This window comes from Rhinoderma darwinii, chromosome 7 (assembly GCF_050947455.1).
Source record: "Rhinoderma darwinii isolate aRhiDar2 chromosome 7, aRhiDar2.hap1, whole genome shotgun sequence".
NCBI classification, from domain to species: Eukaryota; Metazoa; Chordata; class Amphibia; order Anura; family Rhinodermatidae; genus Rhinoderma; species Rhinoderma darwinii.
In genome coordinates, this window is record NC_134693.1 from 132855884 (window position 1) to 132875885 (window position 20002).

Sequence of the window (20002 nt, forward strand, 5' to 3'; positions counted from 1 at the left end):
CAACTTTTGCTGCCAGGGGACTGGACAGCATTCAATCAAATTGATTAGATTGCTGCTTGCCCTAAGATGACCTCCGCAGCCGTCCAGTCATCTGACTCTATCCTAATTACTACTTTAGGGTCGATGCACACGATGCGTCCATGCTGCAGTATCTCTCGGGGAGTGAATTGACTCGCGGTGCGTATTTTCGAAAACCGCGGCATGTCAATCTATCCTTGTGAACTCTATGCCTGTCGTTTTACAGAAATACGCAGCAAAACCCGGAGCACGAAAACGCAGCGATTTATGCAGCAAAACGTAAAAACCGCACTGAAAAACGCATAAAGGTGCGTTTTTTTTCCCTGTGAATTTCTTCCAGTTTCCTGCGGTTTTGCTGTATATTTTCCGCAGCAAAATCCGCAACGTGTGCATGTAGCCTTAATGTTGCTCGTCCAGCAGCCAAATCTGCACCCCCCACAGTGAGGAGGAGCTTGAAAGGAGCGGCGGGTCAATCCATTAAATTTTTGTAGGACTGACCAAAACAGCTGAGAGCTGTTTTTATTATTTCAATAGACGTTGAATGGAGCGGCAGCGCGCACGCTCATCCACGGCTCCATTCAATGTCTTCCTCGCTGCGGTCGAGCAGTGACAAGGAGCGGGGGAGTTCGGAACCCCTCTTCTCATGATCAATGGGGGTCTCAGCAATGTGGTCCCCATCACTCCGACAAATATCACCTATTATGTGGCGATAATTGTCGATTCTGGCACAACCCCTTTAAGTTATCCTTTTCTAGCAAATTGTTAAAAATTACATTTCGTTTCTGGGAAATCTGGGTAATAAACAATATGATTGCCAACACAGCTCCAGCTTGAGATGTAGTTGTGGCCATTGTTCCATGACAACATTTGGCTAACCGCGGGTCAGGGTAAAATTGCGCAACATCAATGTTTCCCTAAGAAGGAAAAGGTTTGTTAGAAATCTTGAAATAGAGAAACAATGAAATGGGGTCTGAGTCTCGTTACTGGCGCAATTTTACTGCAACTCGCCAGCGACTAAATATCACTATGGAGCCCTAGCCTAAAAGAGTACATTGTCGAAACATAAATTGGATACAAAGTGAACGCTGATACATTTAATGTAACATTTATAATGATACCAAAAATCTGGTTGTTGGGTTGTGTAGCTCAGTATGTGGCAGGGGCTTTTAGGTAAACTCAATTAATTGTGGATATCTCATCCAACACCTCTTACGGCAGCTATTACTCTCTGTATTCACCGTGATGTTCTACATGTGTCACTTTAATTGTAACTGCGGGTCCTGAGGTCTATCAGGATGAGGTGCTTTCTCCAAGATGAATGCTCAAGTATCTGAGCTAATGAAGATGAATGCGTCCGCGTTGACCGTAACGGGGGAGACATCCTTGATGTGTCATTCTTCTCTCCGTAGGTATTAAATCCGAAAAAGAAGTGCAAAAAGAAGAAATATATCAACTCTGGAACGGTGAGAACTTTTAAAAGATCCTATGTCTATAAGGAACTCATTACCTTATGAAGGACATTACAATGTATCTTCCATGCCGGGAGCTTACAGAAGGCTTGTGTGTCTTGTCATCAGCGGCTGCTGCGGGGTGGAGGGCGGGGGGACGTTATCTCCCAGATTTACAAAATGCAGCTTAATCTACCTTATGGGCCTTTAGGAACACCCAACCAATATGAAGGAAGCGGGTAAAACCAGTCATTTAAAGGGGTTTTCCCATCGCAGAAAATGATGGCATATCACTAGGACTTCTGATCGATGCCGGGACCCACACCGATCCTGAGAATGAGCGCTTGTTTAGCGTTGTTTTTTTCCTTCACGTGTTGCAGTTCACTTTGAAGAGGATCCAGCGCTAAAGCAGCCCCTTCAAGCCAAGGATTGGCGGGGGGTCCTGGCTGTCGGACTTCCACCAATCAGTAGTCCTATAGAAATGCCCTCTCTTTCTGTGATGGGAATCACATTTCTGTGAGGTTAATAACCCTTTAATGCAAATTTAATGCAGATAGCGCCATTGCTGAGATAGGGCTCTTGAGCCTAAGACTACCTTAGACTCCCAATAGACAATGCAGCTAAGTTGGAGTCGCTAATCAGAGCTATGCCCTATGACCGGGTTGGCCAATCACATCCAACTGTGGTGACGTCAATATGGACGACATGTCAGATTGGCTGCTGGGTATGGCGTTGAGGAAACAGAGAGGAGGTCTCCAGCTGCTTTTCTGTTTTTTACACCATAGGCAGCCAGCCTCGGCCCCCTGCACTGACTTGCCCTCCACTATTAATTGCTTTGCCGATACAATTGCCCACGTGGGTCATATCTTCCATAAGGAACAATAGATTATTTGGTAAGGTCGAGCATCAAGTGTTCTGCTCCAGACCTGGCTTCCTCTTGGACATCACGGGTCCTGTTGTGGTAAGACTTCTGTATCACCTCAAGACCTGCAGGAGGATCCTATGGTGCCATATCGTGGTGAACCTGTCTTACCTTGGATCAGAGGACTGTAAGGTTGTGTGAATGAGTCACAAGAATCTCTTATGTTTCACAGGTGACACTTCTGTCCTTCAAAGCTGAATCGGAATATACATTTCTGGATTACATCAAAGGGGGGTAAGTATAATCCTCATCATTTTCCTCAATTTATGGCAAACGTGTCAAAGTCAATTGAGTAGAAGTTCTTAAACCTATGAGTCGATTGACTTGTAACAGAAGACCATACATTCTGTAGGTTGGCTTGGGTAGGTGGTAAGAATAGCCATGGTTATAGCAGAGAATGGCCATGGCCAGGAGAATAGAATCTTCATTGATGATGAATTCTGGAACTTAGTGCCACAAGAATTGATGAAACTCAATTTGCCTATTGTTGGCCATGAAAACCCAACTTGACGTCTTAATGGGTTCGGTCAAGAATGGAACTATCTAGAGCTGTGTTTCCCAACCAGGGTTTCTTAGAGCTCTGAGGTTCCTTGGAACCTGGTCAAGGCTTCCTCGGAGTAAAGCCACAGGAGCAGAAATTACTTTTACACTAGGAATGGACTACCTCAAGCTACTTTGAGGTAGGAATAGAATTAGGGGTTTTCTGGGGGTGCCAAAAAAATGTCAGGGGTTCCTCCATAGATATAGAGTTGGGAATCTTTTGTCTAGAGGGAGATAATGGGCTCTTTCGATCTATTGGAAAATCTCTTTATGGTGAACAAAAGCTTTTCTTATTCAGGAATGTATTTTATTACACCAGACAAACTATGACCCACCACTAGGGGGAGCTTACAGCATACTGTGTTATTATTGAGTTCAATGTATACACTGTATGCAGTAAGCTCCCCCTAGTGGTGGCTGCAGGCACACAGAATTTTATCATTTAACTCCCTATCTAAGCAGGGAATTTAGAGCTTTGTAACAGAAAAACAGAGCTACGAATGCTATAAAGATGTATTAAGAATTTAATCATCACAAAATAATAGATCCAAAAATGACATGGTATTAGGGAAACTCGATTATGAGCCGCACTGGAGACAGGGATATGTACAGCGCTGTGGAATATGTTGGCGCTAAATATCGGACACTCATCTACGTGGCATTTCTACAGTATGTGAGCAATGCATCTGTACCGATCATTGAAAAGGTGTTCAATTTGTAGCAGAGGAAAACCTGGGAAATTATCCGCCATCACATCTCACATAGCGTATGAGTCAGTTTGACATATGTGCAATTACTTTTTCTACTTTTTTTTTTTTTCTAGGACGCAATTAAACTTCACAGTAGCCATTGATTTTACAGCTTCGAACGGTGAGTAGAGAACACATTTTTTTTTCCCCTCCCTCAACTTTCTTCCATTATTCCAATTAATTGCGGGGCTCTCACTGCTACAAAAATAACAAGTGTCTGGGGGGAGGTACGGCAGAGTTATCACAGTCACGCAGGATGGCCGGTGGGGGTCAGATCTGTGGCTGGCTTTGCGAATAGTGTCAGTTCACCTCCCCCACTTAATGAGGCTGCAGAACGGACTCCCAGTCCTTTAGCAACTGAGAGAAAAACGGGTCTATTTGTAGAAGCTGCAGAGGAAAAGTCTCCAATGAAAGGTGCTTTAAATGCCATCCCCGGGCCTGGAAACTAGATGCTATTTTTGTCCGAGAGCAAAATCCATCAAAGCAGGTGTTGAAAAGAACCTAAGTACAAGGAGAATCTATTACCCTCAATATGCGGAGGGCACAAAAGTGCAATTGTGGGCTTCCACCACCTTTAAGGATCTAGGGGGCCTCCACAATGGCCGGTTCTTCCAATTTGCCCTTCTCACCACTAGCATTACATGGGTAGTATATATAGTGCGAAAATGGGCTCCCTAGATGGTTATTTGGTGTGCTATCCAGGCGTGAATGGGTGGAGAGGTAGCTATGCATGCATGTGGCCCACTCTTTTGAAGTCTAAGTGAGTCGCTGGCTCGGCTATCTCCATTACTCCCATAGACTTTAGTGGAGAGAGCAATGGGCATGTGTGGCCACCTCTCCTACTCGTGGCTGCGATAAGGGATCAAGTGGGTTTAGGGTCCCAGAGGTGCAAAGGGGGTTTTCACGAACCTTAATCTGGCCCTGCCCTGCCCTCCCTTACCGGCGCTCTGGAGTTTTTGTGGTAAGTTCTTGAGCAATGTCGGAATGTAATGTTACTTCAAGAGCAGCTATGGGGCCATTGGTGAGAGGGGGCCAGCCCTTGTTGGACCCACGCTTTTTGCTATTGGGTGATGAAAACTCCACTATACAGAGGAGCTGTATTGTTTGCAAATAAGAGGGTGGAGAATTGGCCCACGGGTCAGGGAATAGAGGGAGAAAGAATCACCAAACCCTTCTGTTCTGGATGGCAAAGCTCGGCACAATAATGGGGCCCAATATGGTCTTGGCTATGAGACCCCCTCATTCTATGGACACCAAGGCCAGTAAATATAAATCCTTGAGTCAACCTCTTTTATAAAAGCTATTAAAGATTTTTTGTCAGATCTGTTTTCTGCTTAAAACCAATATGGCCGCCACTCAGTTCTACCATAGTCATAAATGGAAAATCTTCTTCTTCTCTATATCACGGCATAACAGATTTGGCCCTTTAGGATCCCTGGACATCTTGGTGTCAACCTCTGAAGGACAAAAAAAACAGTTATTGGATATTATTGGACAAGGTTAAAGTTTCTTTGTTTTCTTGCCTCCCCAGGTAACCCCTCACAGCCCACCTCCCTCCACTACATGAATCCCTACCAGCTGAACGCATATGGCATGGCTTTGAAAGCTGTCGGAGAGATTATCCAGGACTATGACAGTGACAAACTATTCCCAGCTTATGGTTTCGGTGCCAAGATCCCACCAGATGGCAAGATTTCCCATGAGTTCCCTCTGGTTTGTAAATGTCTTGTGACATATTTTCTAGCATTGTCAAACATACAAAATTACTACTATTTTGTTTTTTTTTCTTGTTTTTTTTTTGGAAAATACAATATTAGATTATTTATCATTTTGATTTTTCTGCTTATAATTTACAGATTAGCATCCAAAAATAATAATAAAAAAAGCAATTAATAAGCAAAAAAATAAAATAAAAATCACCCTAAATTATTATTTTCATGGTTCTTTAAAGCAAGTAAATATCCCTTAGCCTGAGCAGGTCATCGGCCAGGAAAGGAGGTATCCAGAGGCGTAACTATAGGGGGTGCTGAGGATGCGTAGCACCCAGGCCCCCCGGAAGGTCAATCTGCCTCCTATAAGGAAATCAGTACTATGGATAATGTATAATAGTTGGGGGGCCTTGTTACAGATTTTGCATTGGGGCCCAAGAGCTTCAAGTTACGCCTCTAAAGATATGTCAATATTAGTCATAAAGAAAAATTCCTTTAATCTGGCATCCAACAGTCCAGAAATCCATTCATGCCGGATTAAAGGACTATTAATCCTCCTTATAAAACATGACTGGATGTGTCTCCACCTGTTTTCTTTTAGAATGGTGACATGGAAAATCCTAACTGTGTGGGTATACAGGGTGTGCTGGAAGCGTACTTTAAAAGTCTGCGGACGGTTCAGCTTTACGGACCAACCAATTTTGCGCCAGTTATTAATCAGGTTGCCAGGTAAGCTAATAAATATTATATAATATGTAATCAGAGGTTTCTGCAGTATTGAGGGTCCATCTTTACTGCCTACAGTTTATACATTGAACTCAATAATACCACTGTATGCAGTAAGCTCATTAACTCCCCCTAGTGGTGGCTGCAGGCAGATAGAATTTTATCACTATATAATGACTATGCAGGGGATTTGGAGCTCTGTATCAGATAAACAGAGCTCTGAAAGCTATAAAGATATATTAAGAAATTAATCAGCACAGACTGTTAGACCTAAAAATTCATTGGTGTTAAATGGTGGAGATTCACGTTAAATTTATATAAGTCGTATACACATCAGTCGGGTTCCGGACTCTGGAACCCCAAGTCACTGTATGAGAGCTCCATTGAAGCGAGTGATGATCCTGACAGCTATGAGACATAGAAGCATAGTATTGAAAAGAGTGCCATCAGTTCAACCAGTCAGCGGGGGTCTCAACTTCTTGGCCCCCAGTGCCCCAGAAAATATAAACTGAACTCCATGCAGGGGGTGGGTTAAAAAGTGCACAGCATTAGTGATGTAATTCAGCCGTGGTCAGACACACTACATATTCTAGCAGGAATGAAAGACCATTGAACTCGTCCCTCTCTTCTCACTTACCCTGCTTGCTGACAGTTACCACTTGGATATTGAGATTTTTCTACTGTCAGTCCCTGGTCCAGTAGTGTTGTCCTAACCTTGGGTCAATATTGGGGAAACAAGTGCTATTGTCTTGGGTGCCACTAGATTTGGGGGCATAAGGACGATAACTTGCAATGTGATACGATGTGGTTATTATCAATAAGGGCCTATTTTTCCCCATTATCTGCTATTCTTATGCTGCATTCGTGCAGTTATACCTAGAGGCATTGGTGCTTTTAGGCAATTTGTATATCTATGGGTATCTAGTAGTCACATGTACCAGATATGAGCGGCGAGGATAAACTGCTGGTTATGATGTTCAATACTTATTTTCTATGCTCTTTCAAAGTGCCGCAGGTCAGATGACGGATGGATCTCAGTATTACGTCCTCCTGATCATCACCGATGGAGTCATCTCTGATATGGCGCAGACCAAAGAGGCCGTCGTCAACGTAAGTCACATTTTATTTCCTATTTTTGCAGAATGCGCAGTATAGATCCGGTGTAGGAGTCTGAGGGGAACTGGTAAGAACACATGCATGGAAAAGGCTGATAGATGAATAAATATAGCGCCACCTCAGGTTATTTTTCTGGGCTATTCCCATTTAAAGGGACACTCCGGGCCAAATTAATACCATGTGTTATGCCCCGTTCAGGGCCTGAGGGGGTGGTGCATGACACAATGATTCTCTGTTTGGTGTTCTTTGACTCCCTTTGTCATGCTCCACCCCATATTAACTGCTGTGCCTCGATCCCTGACCGTTACTCCCTTGAAGGCTTTGGCCATTGTTGCAACCAATTTTTGTTTTGCTCCAATGCATCTAAAATAAAAACTGAAGCAACTTTGCAAGTAGACTTGATTAAATACATCCTATCGTTTTGTGTCTGCAGCTCCTATGCCAGCCTATGTGTCTTCATGGTTGCAGGCTACAAACAAACATTGAATATAGTCTGATCCTGCAGTCAGACTACCGTCCATCTGTTCCCTTCTTGCTAATCTACCAAATGTATGTATTTGGCATCGCATTCACTAGGATGGGACTGAACTGCAATACCAGACACAACCAGCAGACAACAGTGGCGCTGTTTGCAGAAAAAAATAAAAAGCAGAGCTTTTTTTTCTAACCTCATACAAACGGGTATGAAAGTCCATTTTTAACATACATTGAATAAAATATATTACACACATAATTGCAAATAAATATCCCATTAAGTGTTTAAACTATATCCGGCCATTGGGAATACGTTGTCAAGTGGAGCCAATGGCTTCATTAAAAGGATTTGCTCTAAGCAATAAAAGGCGCAGAACAGGGAAGCAAAGTCCGCGGACGGAGGGCAGCGGGCAGCGGGTACTGCTCATCGGAGAGAAATTAGGGGAGGCTGAATAATAGCATATATCCTCTGGGCCATGTAGGAGGGAGCGGAGAATGGCAATTAGTATCTGAAAACCAGCGCACACAACACCAGCCTCCCAGTAGGCTAGGAAATTAGAAAAAAAAAACTTTCTTGCCGCTGATGAAAATCTGGCTTAATGAAGATTTGACATTAATTCCAATTAAATCGGAGGAAGGTTAATAATAATCCTGTAGAGTGAGAGAGAGGGCGGCTCTGTAGAAGAGAGGCTCTGTGTTCCCGAGCGAAGCCGACAAAGAAGAATTCACGAGCAGGGAGAAGCTTACTGCACTCGGAGTTTGCCCGTACCGTACAGCGCGACATCAAGGGGATCCGTCATAAAAGACCTCGTTATTCTGGTCAAGAGACCGGAAGAACTTCAGGGTTTTCTAATTATGGCCTGCAGTTTCAGCTTTATCCTTTTTTAACTTATTGGCTAAAAATTGCCTTTTTTGAAACATTTTACTGCCTAAATTAAAAGTTTTAGGATGTATTCACATTGCACATTGTACTTTCTGCAACTCAGAATTTCTTCATAGTGTCCAATTCACCCAATGGATGCCAAAAGATTATCCTTTTGCATGCGTCAGTCTGGTACATGTCGGTATACCTTCTTTTCAAATGTATGAAATCGATGCAGTATACAGTGTTTTTTTTTTTTAACATGGGAGCCTATAGGCAGTGTATGCCTCTATAAGCCCTTTACCGTGGCAAGGCTTCCCTCAGGGGTATATGTTTAGAAATCCTCCCAACATATACCTCTGACATACACTGCCAGGAGAGGAATTACATCGGTAGGTTAGCACGAAAAAATCAGGAGGGTGACTGTGGGATCAGACTACACAGGGTTTATTTGTAGTCTGTTACCATGGAGATGCAAAGGTCGGCATAGGAGCTGTAGAAACAACACAATAGAACATTTTTAATCAAGATCTATTGCAAAGTTGCTTGATTTTTAATTTTAGATACATTTGGTACAATAAAAAAATGTGGACATAACCTTTAACGGCAGCATGTGACTCCCAAGGTAAAGACAAGTGTGTACATGGCTCTTCTTCCAACCAACAATGAGGGGAAATGAGAACCCCTAGCCCGGAAGGTCTGCGCAAGATAGGAGAAGTTGGATTGCGTGTGTCCTGTAGCAAAACATCATGGTCTTAACTTTTGGCACCCGAAAAAGGCATATAGGGTGTCAATACCCTAAAGGCAATAAAGTATTACCCATAATGCCAACCTCATAATAATGCCCATAATGACAGCCTCACAATAATGTACATAATGCCCAATTTATAATTGTCCCCTGCAGTCAGGGAAGGGCACCGCCTGAGACAAAGTGCTCCCTTCAACTCTTGCTCGGTGTTGTACCTTTATATTAGGCAAATATACCAATATTTGCATGTGTTGGGATGACTTTCCAATCAGACAGGTCATAAGTATTTATGTGGTCATCCGAACCCCAAAACCCCATTCTCGGCCCGAGAGCAGAACCAGTAAGTGCCATTACCCCCTTAGAGATGAATGGGAGCATCGGAAACAACTGAATGGGAGCGTTGTGCTGAGTGATATTTACTATGACCTCGAATTTCTCTTAAAGTTTCTACTCTTTTTTTTTTTTTAGGCTTCATCGTTACCGTTGTCTATTATTATAGTAGGAGTCGGGCCCGCAGAGTTTGATGGTAAGTTGCCTGTTTTATCATTACTCGTGCCTGCAGTAGTCAGGACCAGTGACCGGCTACCTCTGATTCATTTGTAATTCGACTGTTGCTTGGCAATCGGCATCGGGCACCACTCTTTGCAAATATCCAGGTTTCCCGGGCCGTCAAAAAATCGGTCGTGTGAATAGCCCCGTTAGGGGTCTATTGTTCCTAATGCAGCCGGATGACAGCCGATTTATGAACGGCCGTCACCTGGTCGGGAAACCCTGTCGTGTGAATAAGGGCTTAAAGTGACAGTCATTTTGCATATAATGACATATGAGTAGTATATATTCAGCTCTTACATCCCTGCGGTAATCTTAGCGACTCACCAGCGTTGCTCGTCCGCTCATCTTTGAAGTCGGAAGACAATCAACAGGGAAACAGACCCCCACCATGATTAATATACCACATGTGGGCCCAGAATGGCTGTTCAATTATAAGACTGGACAGACAATTTAAGCGAAGAGGACCTTTCAGTTCTGCGGACATGTCTGTTTTAGTAAATACTTGTATTCCCCATAAAATAAAACTATTCTGGAGCATCTGTTTGGGCTTTTCCTCTGTTATTCCTCCTGGAAATGTATGAATCAATTGACAAATGGGTGTTACCATTCCCCTTATCAGCAAAATGTGTCCCTACTTACTTTGATACTATCCAATCAGTAAGCACTATTGACAAAGGGAATGGTTACACCCATTTACTCATACATTTCCCGGAGGAATAATAGAGGAAGGGCACAATGCAGAGAAAGAAAAATGCTACTTTAAGAATTGGAAAGCTGATAAGTTCTCTTTAATGTAAAGAAAGTCAGGCTTGATTATTGAAAAATTGAAAATTCCTGCAAATTCACAATATACCTTATGTTTCAATTCCTCACAATTTCAAAGAGTTCACCATTTTCAAGATCTCTGGTTGCTCTCAGTAAACAGAAACCTTGTTGTCCACACCCAGAGAATGAAAACCTGCATTGATCTAGTAGTGCTCACAGCGGAGAACATTTTCTATAATTGTAAACCTGATAACCAGCCCGAATAGTAAGGACTCTTCATTCGAGGGATCGGTGGAACGAGGGATCGGTGGAACCAGGGATCGGACTCCCACCAACTAGACATTGATAGCATATCCTAGCAAAAGTGCATAAAAAATTTTGCTGTCTCCAAATATTGCTGGCAATAGGTATCCTCTAAGTAATGAACATTTAAGGATGCCCGTAACCCTTTATGTCATTTCCTGATCATCACTTGTTAGCAGACGCAGTCGAGTAACAGTTAATTTTTGACACTATCCGGCTGCCCTTGAGGTATCACTTTGCCCGGAGAAGAAAATAACAGCAAAATTCCCAGCTGAAACTCTCAGGTTTGGTACAAAGTCATTTCATCCACAATGAACAAAGTAATTAGACGTTTTTTCTTGAATGGAAGATTTCACATTGCAGCCAAATTTAGAATATCCTAAAATATGTCCAGTGAGAATAAACAGTGAAATGAAGAACATAAATTCTGAGAACTTTCCTTTTGTTCTATGCCAGAGGAGGAAACGCAACATGTTGTTATAAAGTGGCAGGAGGGCGCACTATATCTATAGGGCAGTGGTCCCTAACCAGTGGCTCGGGAGCCACATGTGGCTCGCAACCCCCTGCAGTGTGGCTCACCATAGGAACCCTTAGGGTATGTTCACACGGCCTATTTACGGACATAATTCGGGCGTTTTAACCCCCGAATTACGTCCGAAAATGCGGCTCGTTAGCGTCGGCAAACATCTGCCCATTCATTTGAATGGGTCTTACGATGTTCTGTGCAGACGGTCATTTTTTTTAAGCGCCGCTGTCAAAAGGCGGCGCGTAAAAAAGACACCCGCATCAAAGAAGTGCCTGTCACTTCTTCAGACGTAATTGGAGCCGTTTTCCATTGACTCGATGGAAAAGCAGCTCCAATTACATCCGTAATGGACGCAGCGTAAAAGCGCCTCAACATGCCGTTACGGCTGAAATTACGGAGCTGTTTTCTCCTGAAAACAGCCCCATAATTTCAGCCGTTACGGAAGCTGCTGTGTGAACATACCCTTAGTTATAACCATATGCTCTTGCTACAATATGACATCCACATTAAAGAGTAACTAAAGTTTCAAAAAACTTCTGACATGTCATAGTGAGCACTGAGACCCCCACCAATCGCTAAAACGAAGCTGCAGATACACTCAGGTGTGTCAGTGCTGTGCCGCTTTGTTTCTGATCGACTTTTCTCGGAAAGATGAGCAATTGGTGTACAGGCTCAATAGAAAGTCTATGGGCCCGTACAACAACTGCTTGGCTTTCCGATCAGTGGAGTCTCAGTGCTCGGACCTCCACCGATCAAAACTTCTAACATGTCAGAAGTTTTTTGAAAGTTTAGTTACCCTTTAACAATATTACAGACAGAAAAGTTCCAATTTGGGGGGGGGAGGGGGTGGAATACCAGTGTGTTAAATTTCAAACTGAAATATTTACCTGCAAATTGACATTTCGTTACTTTGTGTTTCTCTATGTTTAATATGTTAACATTTTCTACTTAAATGTGGCTCCTGGCCATCACTCAAAATTGAATGTGGTTCACAAGGAATAATAGGTTGGAGACTGTTGCTATAGGGGGTACAGAGGTAAAGTCCAAGGAACCTAAATGCCCCTCTGTCACATAAGAAGACACCAGTATTACAATGTCACATGGTAGGTGGAGGGGGGGTACTGGTACAGATTTTGCACCTCTGTAAAGTGGGGTGGTGGCTCTAGTGCAATATTAGGTACAGATGTGGCCCATAGTGATGTGCATAAATTGTCGTGATGGGGCCAAAATCCAAACCTCCGGCAACATTGCCAACCTTGACTGCTGGCCATACATTAGTATGTCGGCTGCTGGGTGGCGATGCATTGTCTTCATGTATAGCCATCTGGTGTTAGAGCCAGAAAAGTGGAAATCTGCCAACAACATAGTGTGTATGGGGGCTTCTTAAAGGCTCTTCTACACGGGCCAATGCTCAGGCAAATGAGCATTTATATGCCCTGTGTAAATAAGGAAATGATCAGCCGATGAATGAACAAACGCTCGTTGATCGACTGATCATATCGTATATGCAATAATAAATTATATCGTTGTCGGCAGCTCATCTTTCTGTGTAAACAGGGAGATCCGCTGCCAACATGATGAAAATGTATGGGGACGAGTGAGTGTAGTAGCGATCGCTCGTCCCCATACATGACTAATTATTGCTCCTTGTAAAAGGAGAAAACGAGCGCCGATCAAGGAGCTTCCTCGTTGATTGGCGCTCGTTGATCGGCCCATATTGGCCGGTGTAAAATAATCATTACTGCTCCCTTACGCCAGATGTAGGGTTTTTTTCATGTCAAGGTTTTGCTAAGGACAGAAGTTGTCAAACCAACCTGATTTTTTTTTATGAAGAGGTGAGCAGAAGCCTAGACTGAGGGGCCGCTATGGATATAGTGTTTTTGGACTTTGCAAAGGCATTTGACACTGTCCCTCATAGACATCTAATAGGTAAATTAAGGACTATAGGTTTAGAAAGTATCGTTTGTAATCGGATTGAGAATTGGCTCAAGGACCGTATCCAGATAGTTGTGGTCAATGATTCCTACTCTGAATGGTCGCCGGTTAGAAGTGGTGTACCCCAGGGTTCTGTGCTGGGACCACTATTATTCAACTTATTTATTAATTGTAACGTCCGTGGTCACTGACCACGAACTCCTTCCATCTAGTCGACGTCCTTCTCTCCAGAGATGTCTGTACATACGGCTGTCCTGTTCCACAGTGACCACCAGGGTGCGCTCGCAAGCTCAGTCCAGACTTAAGAAGCCAAAGCGCATGCAGGTGGGAGATTGAGCTGCTTGCTCCCAGAGCACCCTGTGCTATAAGAAGGGCTGTGTCCCTCCCTGCAATGCCTGAGCGTTGCTTGTCGTATTCAAAGTTTGTCTATGCAAATGATCTCCAGTTCCCTGTACCTGTATCCTGTGCTATCCTGGTCAAGTGTCGTACTGAGCTGTAGTCATGCTGTGCTATATACCACGCCTGTCCTGCTACTCCACGCCTGACGTCTACCTGCTGCCTAGTCCCAGCTGAGTCTGCCTTGCTACTGTCCGAGCTGCCACAGGTACACTATATGAACTATGGACTGTGACCTGCACCCTGTTGGCCAGCTGCCAATGCAGTACGGCCCAGTGGTTCCACAAACCCAACGTGACATTAATGATATATCGCTGCTTCTGTCTTCTCTGATCACTTAATGATATAGAGGATGGGATTAATAGCACTATTTCTATTTTTTCAGATGACACCAAGCTATGTAGTATTGTTCAGTCTATGGAAGATCTTCGTGAATTGCAAGCAGATTTAAACACACTAAGTGTTTGGGCGTCCACTTGGCAAATGAAGTTTAATGTAGATAAATGTAAAGTTATGCACCTGGGTGTAATAATCTACAGGCATCATATGTCCTAGGGGGAGCTACACTGGGGGAGTCACTTGTTAAGAAGGATCTGGGTGTACTTGTAGATCATAAACTAAATAACAGCACAATGTCAATCAGCTGCTTCAAAGGCCAACAAGATATTGTCGTGTATTAAAAGAGGCATGGACTCGCAGGACAGGGATGTAATATTACCACTTTACAAAGCATTAGTGAGGCCTCATCTAGAATATGCAGTTCAGTTCTGGGCTCCAGTTCATAGAAAGGAGGAAAAAATACAAAGAAGAGCAGCGAAGCTAATAAGGGGCATGGAGAGCCTAAGTTATGAGGAAAGATTAAAAGAACTAAACCTATTTAGCCTTGAAAAGAGACGATTAAGGGGGGACATGATTAAATTATATAAATATATTAATGGTACATAGAAAAAATATGGTGAAATCCTGTTCCATGTAAAACCCCCTCAAAAAACAAGGGGGCGCTCCCTCCGTCTGGAGAAAAAAAGGTTCAATCTGCAGAGGCGAGAAGCCTTCTTTACTGTAAGAGCGGTGAATCTATGGAATAGTCACTGCAGGAGCCGTCACAGCAGGGACAGGAAGGAGATGCTGCAAAAAAGGCAAAGATGATTTCCTAGAACAAAAAAATATCAGCTCCTATGTGTAGAAATTTGTCCCTTCCCCTTTCCCATCCCTTGGTTGAACTTGATGGACATGTGTCTTTTTTCAACCGTAATAACTATGTAACTATGTAACTAAGACGTCTTAAAGAGTTTATTTTAGATCAGATCATTGTATTACATTTCTTCAAATTGCCCTTCTGCTTTAAAAAAGAATAATAAAAAAAAAGGATTAAAAAATGGAGTTCTGTAGGCGACAGATAAAGTGTAATCAAAGAGGATCGCCAAGTCAAATATATCACATTACGGCGGAGAGAAGATTTACTGACATCAATTTTAAAGAGCGTACGGGGGTTATTAAACTTCCAAGGGCATCGGAAGATTTTATACCGTTTTACAAAATACAAGTCATTTCCTATCAGAATGAGATTGTAATTTACCGTTTTAACATCAAAATCAAAGAGGCAACTTTAACCCCATTTGTCAGCTCTGGCGGATTATGTCGCTGGGCCTCATGGCTACAGGTTACTTGTGGCCCACAGCAAGAGCAGGACAAGGAGGCCGGGGGAGAGGAGGACATATTTAAAGTTATAGCAGAGGGATATGCAGGAAATAAGATTGTCCTAGGACACATTTAGCATTGGAGAAGCCAAGGGAATCCAGTGAGCGGTGGGGTTCCTGTGATGGAGGTGAGAAACCACATAATGCTAGGGTCTATTGCCAAAATATTCCTACACCAATTGCCAGCCCCCTCCTACCTCTGCAGTATTTTGGGGTCTGCAGTACCACAGATCTGGGGGCTGTAGATGTTAATGTTGGTGAACTCGATCGAGGGAAGAACAGGCATTTCGATATTTTTACAAGTATTTTATGTAGAACATAGGGGGCCCATGGCAGAAGGAAAAATGGTACTGATACTGTATCAAGTGTTCACATCCTACCAACCCAGGACAGGATAGCCCCTGCACTTGTTGCCCCCTCGTCCACTCCTTTTTTAGTACTTGAAGGAGAGTGGGCTAGCGTGACCCTCGGGCCATTACTCCTCACTTTATGGGATTGTGGATAGAGGTGGAGTCGGGACCCTGTGCAGCTTCACACAGCCCATAGGGAAGGGGGCTAGGGCTAGTCTGAGCGGGGTTCCTCTTTCTAATGGGTCACATAGCTGCATGGGCCACGGCTATGGTGTATTGTTCCTTGTTGGCATTACAACTCTCCTTCCTTAATTCTGTGACAGTAATTTATTATATTATTATATCTATGTTACTACTTTATAACCTGACAAGCAACAAGAAGAAGAATATATTAGATATCATGCATCCATTTATCTGAAGTTGATTAATCCAACTCACTATCAACTCATGTCCAGAAAAGTCAAAACAGATTATATCTCCATGTTATGTTGAGAAAATAAACTTATTTTATACTGGCACTCAGGTAAATTGTGTATTCTGCTGCAGTCACAACCAAAGCTGCATTCAAAATCCTGTAGGTTACTGCTGTACTTAAAGAGGCTCTGTCACCAGATTTTGCAACCCCTATCTGCTATTGCAGCAGATCGGCGCTGCAATGTAGATTACAGTAACGTTTTTATTTTTAAAAAACGAGCATTTTTGGCCAAGTTATGACCATTTTTGTATTTATGCAAATGAGGCTTGCAAAAGTACAACTGGGCGTGTTGAAAAGTAAAAGTACAACTGGGCGTGTATTATGTGCGTACATCGGGGCGTGTTTACTACTTTTACTAGCTGGGCGTTCTGACGAGAAGTATCATCCACTTCTCTTCACAACGCCCAGCTTCTGGCAGTGCAGATCTGTGACGTCACTCACAGGTCCTGCATCGTGTCGGACGAGCGAGGACACATCGGCACCAGAGGCTACAGTTGATTCTGCAGCAGCATCAGCGTTTGCAGGTAAGTAGCTACATCGATTTACCTGCAAACGCTGATGCTGCTGCAGAATCATCTGTAGCCTCTGGTGCCGGCTCGTCTGACAGGATGCAGGACCTGTGAGTGACGACACAGTGTGATCTCTCGAGAACACGGCTGTGTCTGCACTGCCAGAAGCTGGGCGTTCTGAAGAGAAGTGGATGATACTTCTCGTCAGAAAGCCCAGCTAGTAAAAGTAGTAAACACGCCCCGATGTACGCACATAATACACGCCCACTTGTACTTTTACTTTTCAACACGCCCAGTTGTACTTTTGCAAGCCTCATTTGCATAAATACAAAAATGGCCATAACTTGGCCAAAAATGCTCGTTTTTTAAAAATAAAAACGTTACTGTAATCTACATTGCAGCGCCGATCTGCTGCAATAGCAGATAGGGGTTGCAAAATCTGGTGACAGAGCCTCTTTAAAGACACACAGTGGAAATTTGGTGTAGTAAAGTGTGGAGATGCCATATAAAATATACTTCTACATGGATGTATTATACGCCCCTTGAGAAAGCCGTTGGGGTCTCTCCACACCTGGGAGTCACTACATCTGTGGAACCATATGGGTCAGTACCAGCGTTGATTTGTCTGCAACCTTAAATACCTGTAATACGACTTAGATAACAGGCTTGATTTTACGGAGACTCTCTCTGTTTACCACTGTGTTCACTCCTCATTGCCTGCTATTAGACATATTGCTTTTGGTTATATGTAGCAATACTGTGCATGTTTGCAGCCAATCTTCTCTTTGTATCTATTATACCGCAACTACTCAGAATTACTGATAGAATTGTCTGTAGTGTTATTTGTCTTACTATTGTGACCTGAGTTCCCCTCCTATACTATTGGAGATATACAGTTTCCTCTGATTTGTAGTCTAATTTTAATCATGTTATTTGTACTGTCCAATAAAATTTGTATTTTTCTATGCCATTGGCAATTTATATTATTTAATAGTTTCTGACTCCGTTTTCTCTTGTGTTCTATTTAATATTGATTGGAGTTTCTATTGCTACTGGGGAGTCCAATAATAAAAACCGCACCTGCTGGTGACTTAGCCCATATACTCTATAGTCCCATGAGACATATGTTGATAAAATTGTGTATTCTGCTGCAGTCACAACCAAAGCTGCATTCAAAATCCTGTAGGTTACTGCTGTACTTAAAGACACACAGTGGATATTTGGTGTAGTAAAGTGTGGAGATGCCATATAAAATATACTTCTACATGGATGTATTATATGAGCACTGTATGGCAGCATTATATAGGCACAATATTTGCCGTATTTTTTAATATATATATATATATATATATATATATATATATAGGCACTATATGACAGTATTATATGGGCACTGTATGGCAGTATTATATGAGCACTGTTGGGCAGTATTATATGGGCACTGTATGGCAGTATTATATGGGCACTGTATGGCAGTATTATATGGGCACTGTATGGCAGTATTATATGGGCACTGTATGGCAGTATTATATGGGCACTGTATGGCAGTATTATATGAGCACTGTTGGGCAGTATTATATGGGCACTGTATGGCAGTATTATATGAGCACTGTATGGCAGTATTATATGAGCACTGTTGGGCAGTATTATATGGGCACTGTATGGCAGTATTATATGGGCACTGTATGGCAGTATTATATGGGCACTGTATGGCAGTATTATATGAGCACTGTATGGCAGTATTATATGAGCACTGTATGGCAGTATTATATGAGCACTGTATGACAGTATTATATGGGCACTGTATGGCAGTATTATATGAGCACTGTATGGCAGTATTATATGAGCACTGTATGGCAGTATTATATGAGCACTGTATGGCAGTATTATATGAGCACTGTATGACAGTATTATATGGGCACTGTATGGCAGTATTATATGAGCACTGTATGGCAGTATTATATCGGCACTGTATGGCAGTATTATATGAGCACTGTATGGCAGTATTATATGAGCACTGTATGGCAGTATTATATGAGCACTGTTGGGCAGTATTATATGGGCACTGTATGGCAGTATTATATGGGCACTGTATGGCAGTATTATATGGGCACTGTATGGCAGTATTATATGAGCACTGTATGGCAGTATTATATGAGCACTGTATGGCAGTATTATATGAGCACTGTATGACAGTATTATATGAGCACTGTATGGCAGTATTATATGAGCACTGTATGGCAGTATTATATGAGCACTGTATGGCAGTATTATATGAGCACTGTATGGCAGTATTATATGGGCACTGTATGGCAGTATTATATGAGCACTGTATGGCAGTATTATATGAGCACTGTATGGCAGTATTATATGAGCACTGTATGGCAGTATTATATAGGCACTGTTGGGCAGTATTATATGAGCACCGTAAGGCCGTATTGTATAGGCACTAACGCAGTATTATGTGAGCACTTTATGGCAGAATTATATAGGCACTGCTACATGGATGTATTATAGAACTACTGTATGGCAGCATTATATAGGCACAGTATTTGATATATATATATATATATATATATATATATATATATATATATATAGGCACAGTATGACAGTATTATATGAGCACTGTATGGCAGTATTTTATAGGCACTGTATGGCAGTATTATATGAGCACTGTATGGCAGTATTATATGAGCACTGTTAGGCAGTATTATATGAGCACTGTTAGGCAGTATTATATAGGCACTGTTAGGCAGTATTATATGAGCACTGTTAGGCAGTATTATATAGGCACTGTTAGGCAGTATTATATGAGCACTGTTAGGCAGTATTATATGAGCACTGTTAGGCAGTATTATATGAGCACTGTATGGCAGTATTGTCTAGGCACTGTAACGCAGCATTATATGAGCCCTGTATGGCAGAATTATATAGGCACTGTATGGCAGTATTTTATGAGCACTTTATGGCAGTATTATATTGGAATTGTATGGCAGCATTATTTAGGCACTGTAAGACAGTATGATATAGGCACTATAAGGCCTCATGCACACGACCGTAGCCATGTGCACGGCCGTGATTTTCAGGTCGGCCAGCTGCGGAGTGTCACCCGCGAGCCGCCCGCAAATCGCGGGCCGTGCACATGGCCGCATCCATTATTTTCTATGAGCCTGGACCAC

General features: G+C 42.6%; 1 protein-coding gene across 2 annotated transcripts in view; it reads left to right on the forward strand.

The window, feature by feature from the left end:
* The window catches only part of CPNE9 (copine family member 9), a 182459-nt gene that overhangs the window by 156825 nt on the left and 5632 nt on the right, over positions 1-20002 (forward strand). For both annotated transcript variants that reach the window (XM_075834077.1, XM_075834079.1), the window contains 7 exons: positions 1428-1481; positions 2561-2622; positions 3752-3798; positions 5209-5390; positions 5988-6115; positions 7120-7222; positions 9781-9838. In XM_075834077.1, coding sequence (XP_075690192.1) covers positions 1428-1481; positions 2561-2622; positions 3752-3798; positions 5209-5390; positions 5988-6115; positions 7120-7222; positions 9781-9838 — 634 coding nt within the window. The remainder of the gene's footprint in view (positions 1-1427; positions 1482-2560; positions 2623-3751; positions 3799-5208; positions 5391-5987; positions 6116-7119; positions 7223-9780; positions 9839-20002) is intronic.